Raw genomic sequence first — 20,267 nt, 5'->3', positions numbered from 1 at the left:
TAACACAGTGTAGTTTCTTAATGTGGATGAGCCTTTTAAAGAATGTATTCCTATATTGCAACTTTTGCTATGATAAGCAACAGAATAGGATAAAGGAAATCACTTATTCTTGCAATCACAACCAAAAAAAAAAAAATTCCTCAGCTGAGTTCAAGCTCATGCTACCCTGGTTTAACAGCTTAATTTAGAGACAATATATGTCAGTAAGAAAGTACATAAAGGTGTCAGCTTTCATTTAACTTTCTGTGGAAAAAGAAGATATGAATTGCAGTAAAGCATGTTATATTTTAACTTATGTCTTCTTCAAACCTTCTCCAAACTCCCTTTTCTTTTATACTCCCTTTCTGAAACCACTGACAGATGTAGAAAAAAATAAAACAGCATTTTACTGGATGAAGCATCATGGCAGTTTGACCGCGTCACCAAATGTCTGTATAGATAGCATGCTTCAGCAGGGCCTTTTGGCACTTTATCTAAAGCTGACTCAATCAGCTATTAAAGCATCAAAAAGCCCTGCTGAAGCGCATGTTCTATACAGATGTTGGGTGAGCTGGGTCAAAGTGATACAGTGCCTCTTTTGGGCATGTGCTGTATTCGGTGTGGGAGCATGCCAAGCTGAAAGTAATGTGCTGGGTTTTATTTTCTCTTCACGTCTATAAGTAGCCTCAAGTTTGTGAATTATAGCAGGTTATGCAGCTTATGCAAGTCTAAATCTAGACTTAGTTGTCGTTGTTCAACATCTGTTCAACAACCTTATGGAAGGTAAGGTTGTTCTTCAACCTTACCTTCCATAATATGAACACCCAACAAAGGGTACGTTAAAAAAGAGAAAAAAAAATCCTCAAAAACAAAACCTTACCAAAACAAAATACTTCACAGCGCACACAATTTTCCCTTAGCTAGAGCATGTGTAAGGGAGAATAAAATACAAAAATGAGACAGATGCTAGTCACATTGCTTAATGTACTATTAAAAGGTGCTCACCTATATGGTAGTACATGAGCGACTGGTGCCTCCTGAGTCTGGGGGGGCACCAGCGGCCAATCGCTGCTCGGGGGGGGGGGGGGGTGTCCCCCCAGCGGCCAATCGTCGACCCCAGAAGTGCCGGCGGATGCATCAACATGACATCCTTTACTGTGCATTAACTAATCTAATGTGCAGCAAAGCATCACCACCTACAGATGCTCTGGACTTGCTGCACATGGGGTGGGAGATAGCTGCCCCTGCACCCACACAGTTCTCCTGGCCCTGTGCACACTGGGACTGCCCCACTAACCCTTACCAGCCACCAAACTGATGCAGAGTGGCAGAGCAAAGCAGGAGCAGCCCTGGACCAGGCATGTGTATACACGTTCCTGGGTTTACTGTGCTTTATTTTACTGCACAGTAACCTTACTACATACTAATGCACATGTAGACACACCTGGAATAAAATGATGCCAAGCAAAAACTGCAGTTACAAGCAAAATAAGGACTGGAAAGAAAAAAAAATTAAGCTTTCTAGAAAGTTATTTATTTCTTTATAGATCCATCTGTTTATCTGGTAAAACTAATACTGAATATGTTAGAATACCTGGGGAATTTATGTTCCACTGAATGCTCTTATCAGCAGTAAAGTTTTCTTTGACTGTCAGTATAAGACATCTGTACTAATCTATTCACATTAGTTTCACCTGATTGCCTGGTTTAATGCAGAAGTCAATTACTTTAGAATTAACACAGCAATAAATTAAAATTCTGCAGGGCTGTTTTAATTTTTTGGGGTTTTCAAGACTCTACAACTTTTTACAAGCCATTTACAATCACAACAGAATTAATTCTATGGACTACATTTCTTGTGAGCCCCATGCATCTAGCCCAAGATTTCTGAACACAGGTACCTAAGTTAAGGATGCTCATTCCACACTGAGAAAACTAAAGAGGTGGCATTAGTGTCAAAAGGAACAAGAATCTGTTAGCTTTAGTTAAATTTAGTACACAACATTTTTCAAACTCAGGATGGTTATTTAGGTCCCTAATTTGTAAGCCTAGTTTTAAGTTTGTAGCTTTTCAAAATCTTGGCAATATCATTTAACTATCTTTATTTTACTCTTCCAACACAACAATAAAAATCATTCTCTTCCAGGAAAACAAGACTCTCATTAAGGTCAATACTTAGATCCTAGTCTTGCATTTGGATCCATGCTGGCAAAGTTCCACTGGCTTTCATTTACAGAAGTAGGACCTTAAATACTGTCTCTAATCCAGCCTTCTCCAATATATGAACATACTATGCAAAGATACGATGAAACAAGGCACTTTACTAAAACCGGCTGACATTCCAAAATATACTTTAAAACATAATACTACATGCAAGATTGTTATGATAAACCTGATTTGTCTTGACTTTTAGAAATAATAACTGCTTGAAAAGAAAGAACATGTTAAAAGAAAGATACTCCTGGATGGAGTTTCCTTGTTAGACCATATGATATTTTCCAAAAAAACTAAATGGACCAAGTTCTTTTTTCATTTATACACATGCAACCTCATTGTTCTGTCCTGAGTTGTAAATACAGGCCACTCCCTGTTAATAGAATTGGTGTGGCAGGAACTGCAATGCCAAAGAACACAAAATAAATTCAAAATGAAGTTCTTTGTGAAGCTAGTTTTTTGATGGATAGTTGTTCTCTCTAGGAGGAATTTCAGAACAACATGAAGAATAAAGAATACACAAGGGAACTCCTCCTCGAGTCTCACACAAAGGAACTGGCAACTTACTGGAAAATTAAACATTTGGCTAATTTTGAAACTCCTACAGACAAAGTCCCTTGTGTAAAAGTGAGGGGAAGGGGAATGGAAAATAATATTCACTTTGCAGAGTATGGAAAATGTTTCACAAGAGAAAGATTATTAATGTATTTTATTTTAAAGGTTTTAGTTTATGGTTCTATGAATTGCTGCACAGTGAAAGGTATTCCTAGCCAAAGAATATTTGTCACAAAAACAAAAAATGTTTGTCCATATTTTTCCAACTATTTTTACTGCTTCTGCTCAGACACAGTGATTCTCTCTTTTTGCACTCCACTGAATTTGAGAATTCAGTGATACAGCTGCACATCATTTTTGGTTGGGGAATTTTATGATCTTGTAATACAAACCCTTAAGTGACTAGAAAGTATCAGCTGAGAAAATATCATCAATGTTATTATTATTATATTTATCCCTTACATCAGCAAGCACAATCTCGAAGACACAAAAATAAAGACAGTCTTGTCCAAAGGAATTAAAAGACAAAAATACATTGCCTCAAGGAACTGGCTTGAATTAAGGAACATTACTTGGAATTATTTTTAATTATGTGATTAATATTTGTACATGAATTTTGTAGAAGAAATGTGTTTTCAAAATTTACTGAAAAGGAGATAAAGTGAAACTTGGCCAACAATAATTTGGAAGGGATACTACAGAAAAAAGCCAGACGACATGGGACAGACGAATGGCAAATCCAAGCTTACATCATTTGGAAAACAGAGAAAGGGAGAGAGTTTTATTTAAACAGTTTTCTTGGAAATTTTTAACACTCATTGGGAGTGTCTAACTGAGATGCTAGCTACACAGTAGCCTAATTGATGGCCCCCCGTTTAGGGCTGTCTGCCCTGCTCTTGCCTGCCCCACCTTTGATTTCACATGAATTGATGTAAAAATGTGGGAGGCTGCCCATTTGTGGTCCTGGTGTTCTGGGCCAATTACACAGCTCCAAGCCATGCCTACACCATGCTCCATGCCTCACAGATGGCATCCATATCTACTACTACTCCCCCGGCCTCTTCCTGGGCCGCACTTGGCCTCTGGCCCACGCAAGCCTCAAGTCCCTCTAGATGGACCTTGGCCCCTCACTGGACCACTCCCATAGCCCCTCATTGCATTGTACTTGGACCCATCCCTGGGCCACATTTTGACCCATCCCTGGGATGCAGACTAACTCTGCCCCCTTACTGGACCAAACACTCACACTCTTGGCCTTTCGCCCCTCAGGCCTCAGGTCCCTCTTAGTGGACCTTGACCCCAAGCCTTTTCCCACTATGGGGTGACCCACAAGGCAGTGGTAGCCCCACAGGCAGCCCCATCACATTAACCAAATCTAACAGGGTGCAGTTTCAGGTCTTACACAGGACCAACAAGAACCTCCTTCATCCCTGTAATTCCTACCCTAACCTCCAGGGCTAGGGACAGACATTCAAAAAGACTGTCTTTTCAGGCTAGTCTAACCTGCCTAGGTTGAACCAGTTTCGAACCACACAGACATTCCCTATGGACTGAGGAAATGCAGGCACGTGCCTGCAGTGGCTCAGGCTAGAAGCGGAGGGGCGCTAGAACAGCCCTCCCTTCCCTTCTACAGTACTGAGCTGAGGCAGGGGCATGGCCAGGCCCTGAAAGGATGCTCTGCTTAGGGAGGGCTGTAAACCCTGACCCTGGTTGCACTGTCCCAAGCTTTTCCCCACTCACTGCTGAAAGGGTGGGAGTGTTGCCAGACCCCAACCCTGGGCTAGCTCTCTGAGGCCAAGTGGGGGGAGGAGGGTGCAGTGCATGCATCTGTTGATGATACTGAGCTTTTCAATCTCCCTCTCCCTGCTTCTTCATACTGTCTGAAAACCTGTCACAAACTGTCACAAACAGACAGAGAGCAGATTTAGGCTAGATATCAGGATAAACTTCTTCATGGTGAGGGCGGACAAATCTTGGAATGGGCTTCCAAGGGATGTGGTGCTTTCCCCTACCTTGGCTGTCTTTAAGAGAAGGCTGGATTGGCATCTGGCTGGGGTCATCTGACCCCAGCACTCTTTCCTGCCTATGTAGGGGGTCAGACTCAATGATCTGTTGCGGTCCCTTCCAACCCTAGGATCTATGAATCTATGAAGGTCTGGTGTTGAAAAACCTTCCATCTTATTTAAGCACAATGAAATTAGCTCAGTTTTTTCAATTCTATACTTCAAAGTTACTAAGATAAATGCAATCTAAGAATTTTATTCAATAATAGAGGTTTTCATCATTCTCATTGTAAAAGAAGTTTAACTTGCTGGATGGCAAATTTTTGAGTGATTTATTTCTGAGGCAAAATCAATCTCTTGAACTTCAGCAGGTGAAATTAAAGGGAGCTTCTAGTTTAACAATTATGGCCAAAATACTCTCTCACCATAGGCATCTAAAACTAGATATATGAAGGGGATTTAATGCCACTTGGATTTTAGGGCACGCCTGCACTTAAGCTTTAATGTGCATTAGCCTATTTTAGTGTGCATTAAAGTATCATTGAAAAAAGTGCTATTTAGTTACACGCACATTAAAACAGGCTAATGTACATTAAGCATCACTAAAAAGAGAAGCTCTTTAGTCAATGTGCATTAGGACAAGCTAATAAGCATTTTCCTAGTACCTAACAATGGATGTGGTACTAGATTTAATGCACATTAACTAAAGTGCATTAAACCACATGTAGACACGCCCTTAGATCCTATTTCCACATGTGCAACTTGATCTGTGCTAAGGTGATTAGTGGCGATAGTATCGAAAAAGTAGGATGTAGCCTATACAAGCTCATGCCTCTGTAAACAACTAAGTTTCTAAGGTACCACCCTGTGCTCCCTCCCACCTAGACCTGTCTTGCAGACAAGGAATCTAGTAAAGCCATTTATGCTATGTTGCAAACCTATCTGCCGGGGAGGTGGAGAATACCGTGTAAAGTTCACAAAAGTTTAGGCAGGGTAAGACCAAAACAAGTGATGGGGTTGGGTGGGGGGCAAAGGAAGAGAACCATCATTCCAAATTTTAGCACAGTATCTTAGTGGTTAGGGCACTTCCTCAGAGACTGGGAGACTAGGAGTCCAGGCTCCCTTTACTGGAGGGATCTCCTATTCCCACTTCTTAACTATCAGGCCACTGACTAGACAGGGCTAAAAGCACCTTCCAGTCCTCTTGTTGAAGCTTGCCCAGTGAGCAGCCAAGGTGGGAAGATAGGGAGGTAGGAGAAGAGCGGGCTAGAGAAAGCTCTGTGCTCTTGCTCTGTGGCTCTAGTGAGCTGGATACTACCTAGGAACAGATAGTACCCTGGGTGTTGGTACCTCCCTGTACCCCACTGCTGCTTTTCATTAAATAGCCACACAACAGATAGATATCATTGATGATAGGGGTGCAGGGTTACAATTGAGAACAATGGACAACCCCCATTGTAATGTTTTATTTAGTAAATAGTGCTTCAAGTGAACTTGAAATACCATCCTTACTCCAGTCATATTTCTCACTAACAAAATTAATCTTTTCTCCTAAACATCAGATAAATATCAGATAAAAAAGAGACTTCTAGCCTATCCCAAAGTTTCTTAATCAATTGCTGAGATTTTGTTTTTATTTATGTGACTTACTGATCCAGCAAACAAAACAAAGGAACTGGAACTATAGCTATTTGAAATCTAGCACAACTTTGACAGTGATTAGAAGTAAGATTCTTAAGTTTCTCTAAGTTTCCCAGTGTGTAAAATAAGAACAACACTGATATGATGAAGTTGCTGGCTTATAATCAGGCAAGGCGACATTTATAATATTCATTGTACATGGTGGTTTACATGAGATGCTTAACGGGCAGTAGACTAATTCTACTGCGCATCAGCTCATCACAGCAAAAAACATGCTAATGCGCAACAGAATAAGTCTACTGCCCATTAAGCATCACAAAAAGACCATACACCATTGTTACTGCACATTAGCACCGGCTACTGCACATTTATATAGTGCCTCATATTATCGGTACTAAACTTAATGTGCAGTAGCAACAGCACATTAATGCATGTGTAGACATGCCCGCTATTCAGCATTCATACAAAGGCTTTGAAGATACATTGGTTGCCACTGAATTCTTAATGTCTCCTAACCACTTAGAGATATTATAGTTTGTCCTAGGCACAAAAGAGGACATACCTGGTAATTACTGGGAAATGGGGGGGTTTTAAGTCCCTGTTTGCCAAATGCAATCATTATTATTTAATTTCGCCTTGGAGAGCTGATGATATTTGTTAGGTTTGGATAGCTCACCTGCTTCTCACTTTATAAAACAAATCATTTATGGGGGGAAATAAACCTAAATATATACCGTAGTTCTTTTGTCATTTTTTAGGTATACAAGTATGTTTGTCCATGAGAATATAGCTCACTTTGGCATCCAGCCTTCTCGATTTTAATAGATAAGCGTTTTGTTAGGCTTCAGGGAGAAAGAATAGGTACTGTGAAAGATGAGAGTTGTTGCTATGGGAAAATGTTTAAAATATAATTGGAAACTTGTTCTCATATGTGGTGCTTGTTTGGTGTCTTCTCTGTGAACCTTATTTTTGCTTTTCCTTTTGAATATATTTTAAACAATGAAACAAATATAGCAAGACTCTTAGTGTGCTTAAATTGGCAAAAAGGTGCTAATATACATGCAGAGATTATTACAAGAATTTATCCACCTATTATGTATGATGAGTACTAAACGAATTGTTATGAATATCTGAATATTAAAGGGATATATATTGTAGTAAAAATACCAATAAGTCAAATTAAGGACTACATTTGTAAAAATAATAATAATACTAATAACAATGCATGCATAATACATTGTAACTGAAGAAAAAGATACACAAGTATCTTGAAAAACAGAATTGACATACACTATCAGAACACAGAACAGGTCCTTTATCTAATCTAGTTGCCAGAAGCTGAACCTTTGGAGGAAGTAAATTAACAAAAAGAAATCATTATGACAAACACTCACTAAAAATGGTACACTATGCCAAAAGTGCAGTGCTGAAAATGAGGGGAAAATTCAAATGATATTAAAACCAAGCATTACCAAGTGCATTTTTAATGACTATTCTCACATGTGCAGCTATATTGAATATATTTCAATAAACAATCAGACAAGCAAGTATATTTAAAATTGTATGGTCATAACCTCTGATCTCTCATTTAGTTCCAAAGCAGTCTTTATGTTTTTAGCAGTACCTGTTGAAAATATACATGTATATATAATTACATGCCTAATTAGGCATGCAATTATGGAGCTTTCCCATGAAACACAAGGCCATATCTCTGAACATTTAGCCCTTTATACTTGCACAATTCATGAAACTATCATAATATTGGTTACACCCAGTTGAACTAAACAAGACTAGGGAATGTACTGAGAACAACTGAGTAAAAATAAGAGGCATAGGAGAAAGTATGAACGCACCTGATGCTTCAGAGGGAAGTTCTAATATTAACAATGGCAATTTTTATGATCTAATTCAGCTTGCAAAACTGAGAAAGGAATGGGCTTGATTATACCATTTAAGCACTTTCCCTAGTAACTGTTCCAGCCATGTATCTCCTAGGAATATGAAAGGTTAAACATTTAAACGATATGTATATTTATACCGGTAATGCATTACTGGTTAATGTTTAATGAGGGGCACAGTCTGGCAGGGAAGAAAAATGGTGTGGTGGCCCAGGAACAGGAAGGCAGCAGAGAAGGCAGGGGGGCAGGAAAGAGGGAGGAGCAAGGGAGAACTAGTACCCATAGGTTAAAGAGAAAAAAAGCAGGTGACCTAATGACTCATCAATTAAGCAATCAGCTGCTCCTTCACTGGTGCTCCCTCCCTCCCAGCCCACCAGAGGCTGCAGGAGGCTAGGAAAGTCCCTCATCTGGTGCTGACACCCACAGCTCACATAGACTGTGTTGTCTGGCGGGGCTTGCCACCGCCTCCTCCCTCCTGTCAGAGGTCCCAGGGAGCAACTCCCAGCAGCAGCTGGGTCCGAGCTGTGCTATTGGTTAATCATTTAACCAATATAATTAAAGGAGGTTAAATGGATAATTTTTAAACAATATTTATACCCCTAGTATCTCCCCCCTCTAATTCATATCTTTTAGCTCACCTTATTCATGGATAGGGTTTGAAACAGTTACTGACATCCTATAGACCAAGGGCTCATCTAACATGAAGTGCCCCACTGTTTAGAAGCAATAATTAGTTAAGAGGTTAAGCTCTCCTCTCACCTTCTGAGAGAGTACTCAGATTTCTACTTAGCCTTTGACCCTGCAAGTGAACAGGCAGAGAATGGTAAAACTAGTTAGAAGCTGTTAAACCTGAAGCCAAGTTACTCATGACAAATGATTAAATATAAGAAGCAAAATTTTTTGCTGATATCTTTTATTGAAGGGATATCAACTGTATATCCCTTATCAACTGTATAGTTGGGAGCTATCTGTAAATTTGGAAAGAAAGTATCATAGATGCTGCTGAGACTTGGGAATTTATTTTATAATCATAAGGGATATTTATTATTATATACTTGCCCTGTGGTAACACCGAGGAGCCCATTGGCCTGAGATCCATCACACTAAGCAGCGTACATATAACTAGTGTTCCACAGTCTCAGTTTTTATTTAAAAAAAGAAAAATCTGGGAATTTTTCGGAGTTTATCTTCGAAGCATAAAAAATGGACTGAAATCAGGATAAAAGGAAGAAAAGGGTAAAAATCAGTTTAAAACGGAAAAATTAGTGGTGAGGGAGGGAGGAAGTAATGCTAGGAATAGGGAAGTGGCGGGGGAAGCGGTGCAGCGCAGCCCATTGGCTGCTTTCGGGGCTATAGCAGAGGGCCAAGCGGGGGGAGCTGTCAGTGAGTGCGGGACTCGGGGGTGCGGCTCTTGCTGCTACACACCCCCCACCCCGGAAGGGTTGCAGGCTCAGGGGCCTGTGCCATGCTCGTCCCAGGGGGCATGCACCCCCAGATCAGTGGCAGAAAGCACATGGCACTGCACCTTGCCTTTCTTCCCTGGCTGTGTTCATGTCTCTCCCCCCTGTTGCAGCAGCCTGTTGCCAGGCTGCCCTGGCAGTTGGGGGGAGGGGGAGGGAGGGAGGGAGGGGGGGACATGGCCGGAACGGGGGGACTTGACCCCGAGCCCGGCACCTTCCATCCCGCCCATAGTCAGAGCCAGGAGCACCCGCTGCAGGGAGTGAAGCCAGGCTCTCCAGCCTGCCCCCACAGTGGAACTTGCAGCTCCCAGCACCTGGGGCAGGGCTGAAGCTGGAGCAGGGCTGGGGCAGGGCTGAAGCAGGGTTGCCAGACAGTGGCTCCACCCCCCTCCCCCGGCCCCTTCATGACTACCACCACCCCACTACCCCCGACTCTGCATGCGACTGCCACCCCCATCCAGCCTGGAACCTGTGCCTCAGGTAACCAGCACAGTGGCACTTTTAGATTACCAGCACTACCCGTTTTTCAGTTTAAATCCCTGTTAACCAGCATGAATGGGGAATGGGCCATTCCCCACTCATACCAGTTAGGGATTTAAACTGAAAAATGGGTGTAAATCAGTAAAAACTGAATGACTTAAAAAAATCAGGGAATTTATCAGTGAAAATCAGTAAAAACTGAGAATGCGGAACACTATATATGACATAAAAAGGCTTTTCTTTAAGAAAAAAGTTTGAAATCTGCAGAAAAGGATGATACTTGCCAAGATGGTTTCTACTTTCTTATTTCCCCCTTGTCTGTAAGTGGACAAGTATACTTGTACAGGCTTCACAAGATGGTGTTCACAACATACCCTGGGAAGGTATGACACATGAGAGCATAGAAGAGCTCTAGAATCAGTGACTATTGGAAACCTGAGGACTGTTTGGTGTTTATTAAAATGAAATATATTGGCAGATGTCAAGACTGGGGTCCAGTTTTGCTCCCATTCAAGCTATACCCATTTATATCAATGGAAGCAAAATACAGGACTGCCCACTATGCCTAAATATATTGTCCATGCCTCAGGATAAGTCCTTTCCAAATGAATTTCAGGTTAGGTACAAACCAGCAAAATTCTAACATCAGTAATGTTGCATCTATTTACAACATGGTAAAATATGGTCTTTACTCAGTAAGAAAAGTGTAAGAAACCTATTTTTTTAATTTTAATCTTGTAATAAAAAAGTTCAGATTCAAATATGCATGACCTATTCTGATTTACAGTAAATGAAGTGGCACTAATTACATAGTAGCTGCTAAACTGCTATGCTCTTGTGATGGTTGTAATGACACATTTCAGGAACCAAGAGGACAAGCTGTCTAATGACATCTGTGATGAAAACATCACTGAATTCATACAATAAAACACTATAATTATACCAAAAAATCTACTGGTTTGTTTAGTTACTTGTAAACTACAAGTAAGATGTATCATCAATTGAAGTTATAAACTTGCTGGTAATTACTATGTTTTTAACATTCATGATTTGGGAAAGTTTATTGGATGTCTTACAGTAAACTTAGTAACATATCCAAGGTACTTTGATTTTTCACATAACTTTCAATCAGATTAAAAGGCCTGCCTATTCTGTAGACACAACTTTGGTATCTTGAGGTCTGCACTTGAACAAAGAGCAAAGATCATCTCTGCAGATTTTTTAGTTCTATCATGTTCATATTCTATAGATATATCAGTTCTAGTCTGATCATGCAGCAGGAGGTATAGACTAGTGAAAAGATCACAGGACTGAGGCTAAGGAGACTTGAGTTTTACTCACAGCTCTTCCAACAGTTTCCTGGGTGACCATAGGTAATTTATTTAATCTCTCTCAGTCTAATCTTCCACACATGGAGAATGGACTAATGACACTGGAATCCTTTGTAAAAAGACCTAATGGTAAATAGTGGTGAACAAGAAATAGAAACTAGTGCTATTATTTTTATAATTATATCTTATAGAATTGGCGCAGCTACGGTTCTGGAATGGTGCTGGATTGGCAAGTCTTTTAATTTACCAGAAGGCCCAGAGGGCACCACGAGGTAATTGTTCCCTGACACCAAATATTGCAGGTATCAAAAAAATTGTATTCTGTTGACCTCCCCTTTAATGTGAAGCTTGGGCTCCAGGGCCATCAATATTCCAAGGGCAATTAGATCTACTAAATCTATTTGCAGTGGAACTAATACTTATGCATAGGAGAAATTTTACGCAAGTGACCATTTTTATACAGTTAAATGTGAGTAGTCATCTACATATGTGCCTGAAGGATCAGGGTATTAGAATGGTTTGATATGAGTAGTTTACAATTAAAAGATTTTTAAAGTGTCAAAGTAAAATTCTAAAACTTTTTTTATTTCATCAAATAAACAGATTTGGCAATGTAACACTTTTCTTCTATTTATTGGCAGGTAACAGCACATTGCATAGTCCTTGGTATCTTCTTTTTCAGCCTCAACCCAATATAATCAACCTCAGGGAATTCACAGCTTTATATTACCTCTTTTCTTCTTACTGTTTTGGCCAAGGGGCTATAACCAGATATATTGGTTTGACATAGTAAGGATTACCCAGGGTAATATACTTAACTGGTATATTAATGATGTGCAGTTGAGCCTAGAGATAATAAAATCAGATGTACTTATCTAAAAATATGGCCGCTTCCAGATGAGCGTGGCTGTGCAGTATGTGGCGCTGCAGACACGTCTGTGGCACCACATACTGCACAATCAGCTGTTCTCTGTGCTGCATGTGATATCCCTGTGATATCCAGGGGTCAAAAAAAACCATACAAACAAATAAGTGGAGTGGTGCCTGTGGGGGCAGCATGCACCGCTCAAAAAGCCAGAGCTTGGCTGGCCAGAGCCACACTCCAGCTGCCAGCCAGGCTCCAAGCAGCAGGATCATTGCTGCTGCAGCCCCAGGAGGACCCCAGTACCCCAGGTAAGCACAGTACTGGCCCCAGTCTTCTCTACCTCACCTGGGGCAATCTGCCGCATGCCAGAGGGCGCATGGCACAGGCATTCCCCGGGAACAACCAACTAGCAGTGGTACAAGGTGGGCTGCTGCTAGTTGTCCATGGGTAACCAAACAGCTGCACTCATAGGACACAGCCTAAGGATGCAAACGATTGGGACTACTTTCCTCAGAAGGCATCACTTGCAGCAATATATGTTGCAAGTGCTGCTTAGATCATTCTGGCTTCTCTGAGGCATATATTCTTAGAAGTGTTTCCTCTTAATCCTATTTGGGATGCAGTGAGGTGACAGGAATTGTCCTACATGCATACATTCTTCTATTAACCATCCCCACAAGCAAACACATGCAATCGGATTTCACCAGTCTTACCCATAATGAGCAGTATTTTTCACTTTGTGGCCAGATTCAGACATGAAGGCACATGCAGTGTGTGGTCCTGCAAACCTCTTTGTGGTGCCACAAACCACATGCCCAGCACATTAAAACATGCCCCATGAAGCAAATTTGCAGGAACTCCTGATAGCAAAAAAAAAATGGCGAAGAAAAAAGTGGTGCAGTGCATGCGAGAGGAGCATATGCCAGCAGACACAGAGGCTGGGTCTGCCTAGGAGATGCTCTGGCTGCTGGCCAGAGCATCTCCACTGCTTTAGTTGTCCCCAACTCCACCAGCATGGCAGAAGCCAGTAGGAGCAGGGAAATGCCAGTTTCCCCAAAGTGAGGCAATTTTGCCCCACACCAAACTGCACATGCAGGGGTGTGCACTACAGCAAAAAGTAGTGGCACAAATTTGTGCTGCTACTATTTTTGCGGCAGCAAACGCACACCCCTGCATGTGAGGACATGCCCCATGTATCATGATTTAACAGTGAAGTTTTTCAGGGTGCTAGATACTACTCAAAAATAAGTAAAAGCACAGAATCTAGATTATATATTGTAAGGAAGGTAGAAAGTTGTAGGGAGCTGGGGACAGCCAGAAGTGAAACCAGTCTTTAAAAACTGTTGTGAGCTTAGAGGAATCTTGCTGAACCTTCTGCAAATGTGACTTCTCATTGCAAATGACTTGGGAATTTTAGGCCTGACTTTTAAAGATATTTAGACCTTTAGGGTGCTTGTACATGAGTGCAGAGGCTACTCCAACACACTGTAATTACAGCATACTGAGTCTGCTGTAGTATGGTAATTACCAGGGAATCTGGTTTTCTCTGATAAAATCCCTAATTTTGGGGTTTAAAAAAGTAACCCAAAATACACATTTTTCTGTTATCAAAATGAAACACCACTATATACAATATATCTCTATATTAGTGGTGTTTCATTTTAAGAATATGGACTTTGGTTTACTTTTTTAAATCCAAAAATTGGGGATTTTGTTTTATCAGAGAAAACCAGGATCCCTGGTAAATACCATGCTCCAGCAGCCTCCTGTGTCCTGTGTATTAGCATCCTTATGCTTCAAAATGGTGGCAGGGGGCACTTGAACTAAAACGTGTTGAATCAGCTTTAGATCAAGCGCCTCGCCTCCACCCCCATTTTGAAATGAAGGGATACTGATACATAAAACACTGCTGCTCTAATTAAAGCGCTGACCCCCCACCCCCCCGCCACAGACACACACACCCTTCAGAGCACATGTAAAAGTGCCCTTTAAGTAAGTGGCAGATAGGTGCCCAATAAGACTAAGAACTGCACTAGATCTTTAGGTACGCATTACTTTTAAAAATCTGATCCCTTGTTATTTATTATTTTTGTTTCATCACTGTGAAAAGCTGAAAAGGATTCAAAGTTTAAGCATCATTTGCTTATCACCATATGCAGATATTTTCCCCCAAAATCAGCCTATAGCAAAATTTTAAACCAAATGGTTAAAATTTGACGATGTTATAATCAACCAGAAAAAGGATGTTTTAAAAGAAAGTGTCAAGCAATCTTGGATTTAAGATTGCTAGCTGTGTCCCTTTTAATATACTACATGTTTGCTCAGAGATGATCTGTGTAATTGCTGTGCACCTAACTGGTTTCCCCCAAACTGTGTGGACCTATGAACCAGTAAGACATCTGAGTTCGGGTTATTGACTATGTCTTTTTATATTTTTAGATGCCAGTGCCATCCAGCAGAGTCCATTTAAATAATGTACTGTAAGTCATTTTTAATGTGCCAACTGCTGTTTTAGAAGTTTAGTCTGAAGAACAAATAGAATGAGCCATTATCTATTCTTCAATTAATTATAAACAGTCATTGTATTTGTGTATTGGTAATAAAAAACTTTCACCTTCTTAAAGGAAAACATTGTTTTAAAAGTCATTTAAGCCACAGGGTCCCAGACTATGTAAAACAATACATTAAGATTTTATCACTCAAAAGAAAAATGAACATAGATGGTTCTATCAGGAAGTGTAGCAGTCATATAAGACTATACTGACTGCACTTAGTATCTTCCTTGCTAGACATGCACTATCTTTCATCTGTTTGTCCTACCCATTTTATAAACATTTTAAAATGGATACTAAAATGGATTTTACCAGTTAGACAGACCTATCTCATTAAAGCCACTGTAGCCCAGCTCTTGCCTGCTTAGTCCCAGATCTTCAAGGTCCATGCATTTAAATCCAGGTGGGCACTGGTAACCCTCTTCTGATTCTCTGGAGCAGTGGGTGTCTGGGATTGCTAAATTATTCCAGGTTACATTTCTGTAAAAAAACCATGATATTAAAGTGTTAAATAAACTTGGAACATATACAAATTAAAAGAAATTCAATTATTCCCTATCAATATAGCTTATTGTTCAATAAAGATTATAAAGTTAATAATCTAAATCATATCAATTTATTTATGTAAAACAATGTGTTTTGATTTTTGTGCTTATGGAAGAATTCAGACAAGTAGACCTGATGACTGAGGGTTCCTATTATTCTGTGTAGCAGTTGGAATAACAGTAGTACTATAAAAGAGCCAAAAGGACCTAACAAAGATTATGCAAAATGCTGTACAAACACATGGTAATGCAAAAATCAATAATAATCATACTAAAACACAATCCTTGACCCAAAGTACAGAAAGGTAGTAATATTATCCACATTTTGCATGTGCAGAATTAGACAACAAAAGCTGAGATTTTCATGGGAGCATAAGGGAGTCAGACAATCAGTTTCCACTGGCATTTAATGGAGGGATGCTTTATTTAGTTGCCTAAAGCTCCTTTGAATATTCTACCCAGAGTGATAAGGACAAAGTTACATTGCAGTTATTGCTGTGGCTGCAGCTCATGCAGATACACCTGAGCTGAGTTTTTCAGTAGTTAGTTTCCATTTTGGTAAGTAGTATGGAGCTACGCTTAGACTAAGGGATGGAGTATTTAGGCCTGGTTTATCCCCCACAGCTTTGCCGACAAAACTCACAGTTCCCCTGTGGTGGCAGAACCCTTCTTTTCTGCTAGCAGCAAAACACCAGTCTCTTGACTACAGGCAGGCTTCTATCATTGCCACAGCTGACAGAAGGTATATGTTGACATGCCAGTGCCTCCCGTCATCTACTGGAATAACTCAGTCTACTACTGATGGATATTTTGGTAGCCACAAGGAATCACTCAAAACCATGTAAGTACATACACTTTCTGGTGTATTGATTGATATAAACTGAGCTGGTTAACTTAAAGCTTGCTTGGATAGCCTCACATCAGTATAGTGATTGCAGTGTCAACTTACCCTGACTGCATCAAGTCACAAAGGAAGTCCATGGCAATACTGGGAACAAAACCCAACCCCCCTGCGTCCTAACCCAGAACCTTAAAATGCTCCAGATTCTGCTTCATTAAACACTTTTATCAACAGAACAGTGAAACTATTCAGTCTGCCCATTGGTACATTATCATCTTAAGAGTCTTTTAAAATTCCTCTTTTAATCTCTCAGATGCATTTTGACAACTAAATTGGGTGAATAGTGACTTTGATTACTTTATTTTTCTTGCTCTCACGCACCACATACAATCACAAAAGAGTATGCTAAATTTGTCAATGTGAAACTGAAGCTTCCTACACAATTTTTCTTCAGCAATTATAAATGCAAGGAAATAATTGTACCCATTTACTCTGCATCCTTTCTTTTGTACAGTGCAGATATAAGTCCACCCTCTGCTTCAGTGCAAAAAGATACTCCAAAAATCTAGTTATGTGCACAGTTGTGTATGCAGGCAGATGTGCATTCATTTTGCTGTTTGTATATAGGGCCAGTCTATGGTATGTAAAGATTCCAAAATACAGCTAGATAGCTAAATTACTTTATTTTACAATATTAATTCATAATCAAAAGTATACATAAGAACTTTAGATATTGCATTTCTGTACAAAGGCACTATCAGATTATCATAAGACAACATTTTATGACTATTTTCAGGAGTGAAAATTAATTCATTGGCACAAACAAACTCATAGGTCATGCCACTGAGATCTAATAAATTTTACATTACACTTTGCATGTGGAAATCCCAACTCCCAAGATGAAGAGATGAACAGTGTTAAAGAATATTAACAAAAGTACTGCTTGCTGAATCATTACAATGCAATAACTCATTTTACAGTGCTTCCTTTAAATCTAGGTCATTCATTTCCACCTTCTACCCAGGGCAGAGGTACTGCCTTCCTGCCCTACCAATACTACTTTTGGTCAGTAAGGAAGCAGACCCTTATTTAGTACCTAGGGTCTTTCAGCAAAAACACACAGGACATCTGAAGCCATGTGCCACAAACGCTACCAAATCTTGGAGGCTCGTGGGATGGCATGATTTTTTTCTTGCACTTCATATACGAATATGGTATGTGTGGTCTTATTGGAAAGCCAATGTTATGCTTTATCAATTTATATTGCTTGTATCATTGTATAGAATATGGTATGCTGTCTGTATATATTTTTATGATTTTGAACATGGCTTAGCCAAAGGAAATGAGGAATGGATACTTAAGGAAAAGAAAGTAGGCGCGACTACCAAATATAACCTTGCCATTGTGTGCTGGGGCAAGGACAACTGCCATTCCCAATCACAAACAAGGTGGGCAGCTGTGTCTGAGTGAAATGGCCCATTAGCCAGAAGAATGCCAGCTGTCTATGGCAGGAAAGACATTTCTGGAGGATTTTAGGACTCATGTAATAGCCGGGGCTGGCTTTCAGGCATTTTTAGCACTATCTTTGAAGTGGCCAGGGTCTTTGGATTATCCCGGGTTGAGGGGAAGGTCTGGGTCCCCAGCAGTCAGGCCTGGAAGGATCAGCAGGGAGGGTGACCTCTGAAAATAAGCAGGAAGGCTGACCTCTGAAAATATTGGCAAATCTCTCTGAAGGACTATTGGATGGTCAGATGAAAGGGTAAGAAACTTTGCTTGCTTTCTTGTTCTGTCCTCAAATTTATGGTCAGTTCTACTTGTATAATTCTTTTCTCCTATATAATATATCCTTTTGTTTTTTTGTCTCCTGACTGATTGCCTGTGGTAAAGAGTGATCTCTGGGCAAGCAATATTCCAGGCTAACCACTCTATGAAAAAAGGGAACTAAAATGTCTTTCACACCCAAAAAAGAATCCACCTAGAGCTGGACGATCCCCCTGATGCAGCTGTGAGGTCTGGTGAGAGCTGAAACTTAGGGGGATAAGGATTTATCCCAGGGAAAACCTTGGTCTGCTCCTTGGGACCAGCAGTGAGACCGAAGAGAAAAACTCAAGACAGGTTGGATGGGCTAGTGACACCACATTTGTCTTATTGAATAGACCCTTTGCCCTTGGCTAACATAGGACACATGAATAATTACATGTGTTAGATTTCATTAATGTATATCAACTATGGACTCATGTAGATACCATGTGCTGTGTCCTGTGTTGTCGTACAACTCCATATTTCTTAACATTTTCTAATCAAGTTTTAAATCCTTTCTTATCAGTACAAGAATAATGCCAGCAACTTAGGTACAACATGGGTTAACAGGTTTTATTATCTAATATGGCAATAATCTAAAAATGTTCCACGTTTGTTAAGTACTTCAGGACATATCTAAGTTTAAGGTAGTACCATTTTACCATAAGCTTAAGTACCTTGCTGTATTCAGACTCTTGATAAAGTTAAAAATCTTTATCAGTTGTATGATAAAATACTTCCTTCTTACAGCTACATAAATAACTCAGCACTTTGCCTTTTATTTGCATGGCAGTCTGTGGCAGTGCACCTTTGTTGCCTGCCACTTTAAGGGCTGGAGCAGGCAGCGGGCAGGTGTGTGATTAAGGCGGCCATTTTTTTAAACAAAGGTCAGTCAGGCAGAGACAGCAGTTGGCCGCTTGTAGCTGAGACAGTGGCACCATCCAGCTGCCTTGCGGTGTGGAATATCCTGGAGGTAAGGGCAGGAGCTATGGGGATGGTTTGGAGGCTCCTGGGCCTGGGCATGACCTAAAACTGCACCCTGCTGGGGAAGGAAGGCCTGGTGGGACTCCCAGTGGTGCAGCAGCCCCACTCAAATACCAGGGCCACTCACCTCCCTGGTGAAAGGTGGGTCAGGGTGCCTTAATAACCCCAGTCCCCACAATTGTGTGGGTAAAAGGGCTAGGCATGGCTGTGGCCACCTGAACTCGTAGGGGGTGAAAGACCTTGGAGGCCCTAGGGAGGGGATAGTTGTATAGCCCCAGAGAGGGGGAAGTCAGAGAGCCCTAGAGTGCGGGCAGTAGTGAAGGCCCTGACAGCGGTTGAGTAGGGCTGAGGGCTGGTCTGAAGGGCAGCCCCAGGGGGTGCACTGAGAGTAGGGCTGTGGGATGGCAAGAAGGGCAGCACATTGGCCAACCCCCATAAGATCAAGTTGTTGTATATGAGAAGTCTGTTGAGGGGCTAGGGCAGAGTTAGTCCTCCATTTGGTGAATCAGCTGGCCACTACCCAGGTGAGGGTCACAAGAGAGGCCCAAGAGACTGCGTGTAACCAGCCAAGGCATGACTCAGATAAGAAAAATTATCAAGGCTCACATTTGCGAGAGCCCAGCACGAAAAATTATGCTGAGGGGAAACCAGCACAGGTTCGTAGCAGGTAGATCATGCCTGACTAATCTAGTCTCTTTTTATGACCAGGTTACAAAACACCTGGATGCAGGAGTAGGGGTTGACGTCATTTACTTAGACTTCAGGAAGGCCTTCGATACGGTATCCCACACCATACTAGTGAACAAGTTAAGAGGCTGTGACTTGGATGACTACACAGTCCGGTGGGTGGCGAATTGGCTAGAGGGTCGTACCCAGAGAGTCGTAGTGGATGGGTCGGTATCGACCTGGAAGGGTGTGGGAAGTGGGGTCCCGCAGGGCTCGGTCCTTGGACCAATACTCTTCAATGTCTTCATCAGCGACTTGGACGAGGGAGTGAAGTGTACTCTGTCCAAGTTTGCGGATGACACAAAACTGTGGGGAGAAGTGGACACACCGGAGGGCAGGGAACAACTACAAGCAGACCTGGACAGGTTGGACATATGGGCAGAAAACAACAGA

General features: G+C 41.1%; 1 protein-coding gene across 1 annotated transcript in view; it reads right to left on the bottom strand.

Annotated features, from left to right (window-relative positions):
* Positions 1–20,267, bottom strand: part of LOC102372414 (sodium leak channel non-selective protein) — a 324,052-nt gene that overhangs the window by 252,826 nt on the left and 50,959 nt on the right. Inside the window, exon 5 of the mRNA XM_025212883.1 lies at positions 15,304–15,458. Within this exon, the coding sequence (XP_025068668.1) occupies positions 15,304–15,458 (155 nt within the window). The remainder of the gene's footprint in view (positions 1–15,303; positions 15,459–20,267) is intronic.

Source organism: Alligator sinensis, unplaced genomic scaffold (assembly GCF_000455745.1).
Source record: "Alligator sinensis unplaced genomic scaffold, ASM45574v1 scaffold1339_1, whole genome shotgun sequence".
In the NCBI taxonomy this organism is placed as follows: Eukaryota; Metazoa; Chordata; order Crocodylia; family Alligatoridae; genus Alligator; species Alligator sinensis.
Note: the sequence above shows the minus strand (reverse complement) of the source record. Positions and strands in the feature narration are given on the sequence as shown.